General features: G+C 35.6%; 1 protein-coding gene across 1 annotated transcript in view; it reads left to right on the plus strand.

Moving 5' to 3' along the window:
* The first annotated feature begins 1448 nt into the window (after nucleotides 1-1448).
* The window catches only part of LOC107080735 (major histocompatibility complex class I-related gene protein-like), a 31374-nt gene continuing 30152 nt past the window's right edge, over nucleotides 1449-2670 (plus strand). Inside the window, exon 1 of the mRNA XM_015368941.1 lies at nucleotides 1449-1525. Coding sequence (XP_015224427.1) covers nucleotides 1477-1525 — 49 coding nt within the window. The 5' untranslated portion in view covers nucleotides 1449-1476. The remainder of the gene's footprint in view (nucleotides 1526-2670) is intronic.

Genomic DNA, 2670 nt, shown 5'->3' on the forward strand with positions numbered 1-2670 from the left:
CTACTTTCTCAAGAATTTTAGATAAGAAAGGAGGATTGGATTTTGTTATATAATTGACCAATTCATCTGGGTCAAGAGAGGCATAGGCATAGGTTTCATTACAGCTACCTTAAAAGACGCACATATCTCTTTGAAAGGAATAGATTAATCACATCTAAAATGGAGGAGATTAGAGGATATACTGCCTTAAATAATCTGGTTGGAACTGGATCTAACATACAAGTTGGAGCTTTAAATGAAGGCAATACTTTTGCTAACACTGAAAGTTTAACTGGATCAAAGCACTCTAAACCTGGGATTTAGCTTGCTACCTCAGATGCTGCCTCACCTTCCAGAGATAAACCAGTGATAGTTGGAGGAGTGCTAATGATCTTATTTTTAATAGATTCTATCTTATTTATGAGGAGACATATGCTGCTCTTGCTTTATGAAGGGTCCTCCTATACAGTAGTAAACTATTTTTACAGACTATGTAGGATTCCCTTAGGCATGTAGAGTGCCATTTTCTCTCCAAATTCCTAGCATTTTGCTTCAGAATATGCAGCTCTGCATTAAACCAGGGAGCCTGCTTTCTCTTTTTTTTAAAGTTTTTCTTTTTCGAAGTGGATTGATTGTCCAAGGCAGTACAGAGAGAAATAGCAACTCCCTTAACAAAATCATGAACCTGTGAAGGGTAATAAACTAAACTGTTGCCCTCTGCAGCACTGCGCAGCAACACAGAGGACAAAGAAAGGGAGATAGATTCTTTAAAATGTATGCCTGCATAATCTGTTATCGCATCTGCCAAAGTGAAACCTTCTTTTGGGCGGAGGAGAACTCTGTTAGTAATCTTGAAGGTTATTAAAAAGTGGTCAGAGAGGCCTGGGTTATGAGGAAACACTGTTATTTCTTCACATTCAATGCCATATGTCAGCACAAGGTCCAAAGTATGAGAATGTGTGGGATTATTCACATTTTGAACAAAGCCAAAAGCATCTTATAGTATTAAAGGCTGCACTTAAGCTATCACCTTAAATGTCAGCATGAATGTTAAAATCCCCACAATGATGACCCAATGATGACCTCAAAGTCATCAATTTACTGATTTTTTTCTGCTCTTCTATTTTTTATAATGGTAGCTTGTAAAGTGTCTCTCTATAATTAATAACCATTTCAGGCTTTGCCTTTAATTAGAGTGATATTATATTAATTTCAATTTAAAAATATTATTCTAATCGATATTCACAATTAAAGAGGTACAATTACATAAAATAACTGATTGATCTGTTTACTCAAAAGGAAACTATTATAGTTTTAACTCTTCTCACAAACTAGACAACATGCTGTGACGGAACCTTCAGTACTGAAACTATTTGGGTGTTCTGAAATTCAACTGAAAGCCACACCTTTAAAATGCTTGAATGATAAGAACAGGAAATACTTGCATTTTCAACAGACTTGTACAGGCTACACTCAGTTCTAATCCTACCAAACATAATGAGGAATCTCATATTACTACTCTTGGTCTTCTGTGTGGCTCATGCAGGTAAAATCTATTTATATATACAAATATATATATATATATGGGTTATTTTGCTATGCTGGTTATATACCGGTAATCATAATACTTTTATTATAAGACTAGGGTACTGCAGAAAGTGAAATGTTAGATTATCCATTGTAATTTTTCTAATAATTTTGGCAATAATGTCACATTAATTGTCATCAGTTAGCCATTCAGATTGAAGAGTAATGCTTTTTCTTCATCTCCATTGGCTGTGTTCAGTATTTATCAGAACTGCTCCATTAAAGTAACTGTTAGTTCAAGAATGGGGGAAGAAATGCTGCCACGATTTCTGTTGTGGAATAATTTATGTTGGCTAAGAGTTCTTATTTGCACGGTAACAATAATTATAACCAAATATTTAATATTTTTTAAAATATTTTAGTCTGTCGGATAGTGTTCTGTTATCATTGGTGCAATAAGTTGGTATACAGCACTACATGAGCCACATGGGATGCATATCTAGACTAGGAATAAAAAGAAAAAGAAATTCAGCCCTGGAGGTTCATGCCTCAGACTTCAGATTATTACCTACTTTTATTAAAAACTATTTAACTGTAAACTTACAGGTTAAGTCTACTGCATCACATTGTTTTGTTAAGGCTTTTAATTCAGTAAGTTTTTAAAAATACTTATAATACAGTTGTAGGAGCCATACATGAAAAGATGTTTTGATGTTTGTTTGTCTGGGTTAACAGCTGCTATGGTTTTGTTTTCATTTGTTTGTTTGGTTGGTTGTTTGTAGAAGAATGGATCAACTAGATGTGCGAGTTTTTTTGTAATTGGGCATATTACTCATCTATGGGAGTGTCACTGGTAGAGTGTGGGTGAGTGGGCCGCTGTATGTTTTTTGTTTACTGCAATACAAATCACTATAATCTACCGTATTTTCACGACTATAAGGCGCACTTAAACGTCTTTTTTTTCCCTCAAAATGTGCGGTGCGCCCTTTGGTGCGGTGCGCCTTATGTGTGTTGTAACTGCGACTTTTGAGACCACCTCATTGAGGAGATGATGAAAGAGTGGCTGAATGTAAGGAGACGGGTGTTTTTTTTTCCACTCATCACCATCGCTGTTAATCTGACTCCATGCCTGCCCATCTCACAGCTGATGTGAGAATTCTGCTA

This window comes from Cyprinodon variegatus, unplaced genomic scaffold (assembly GCF_000732505.1).
Source record: "Cyprinodon variegatus isolate N-32 unplaced genomic scaffold, C_variegatus-1.0 Scaffold2264, whole genome shotgun sequence".
Classification (NCBI taxonomy): Eukaryota; Metazoa; Chordata; class Actinopteri; order Cyprinodontiformes; family Cyprinodontidae; genus Cyprinodon; species Cyprinodon variegatus.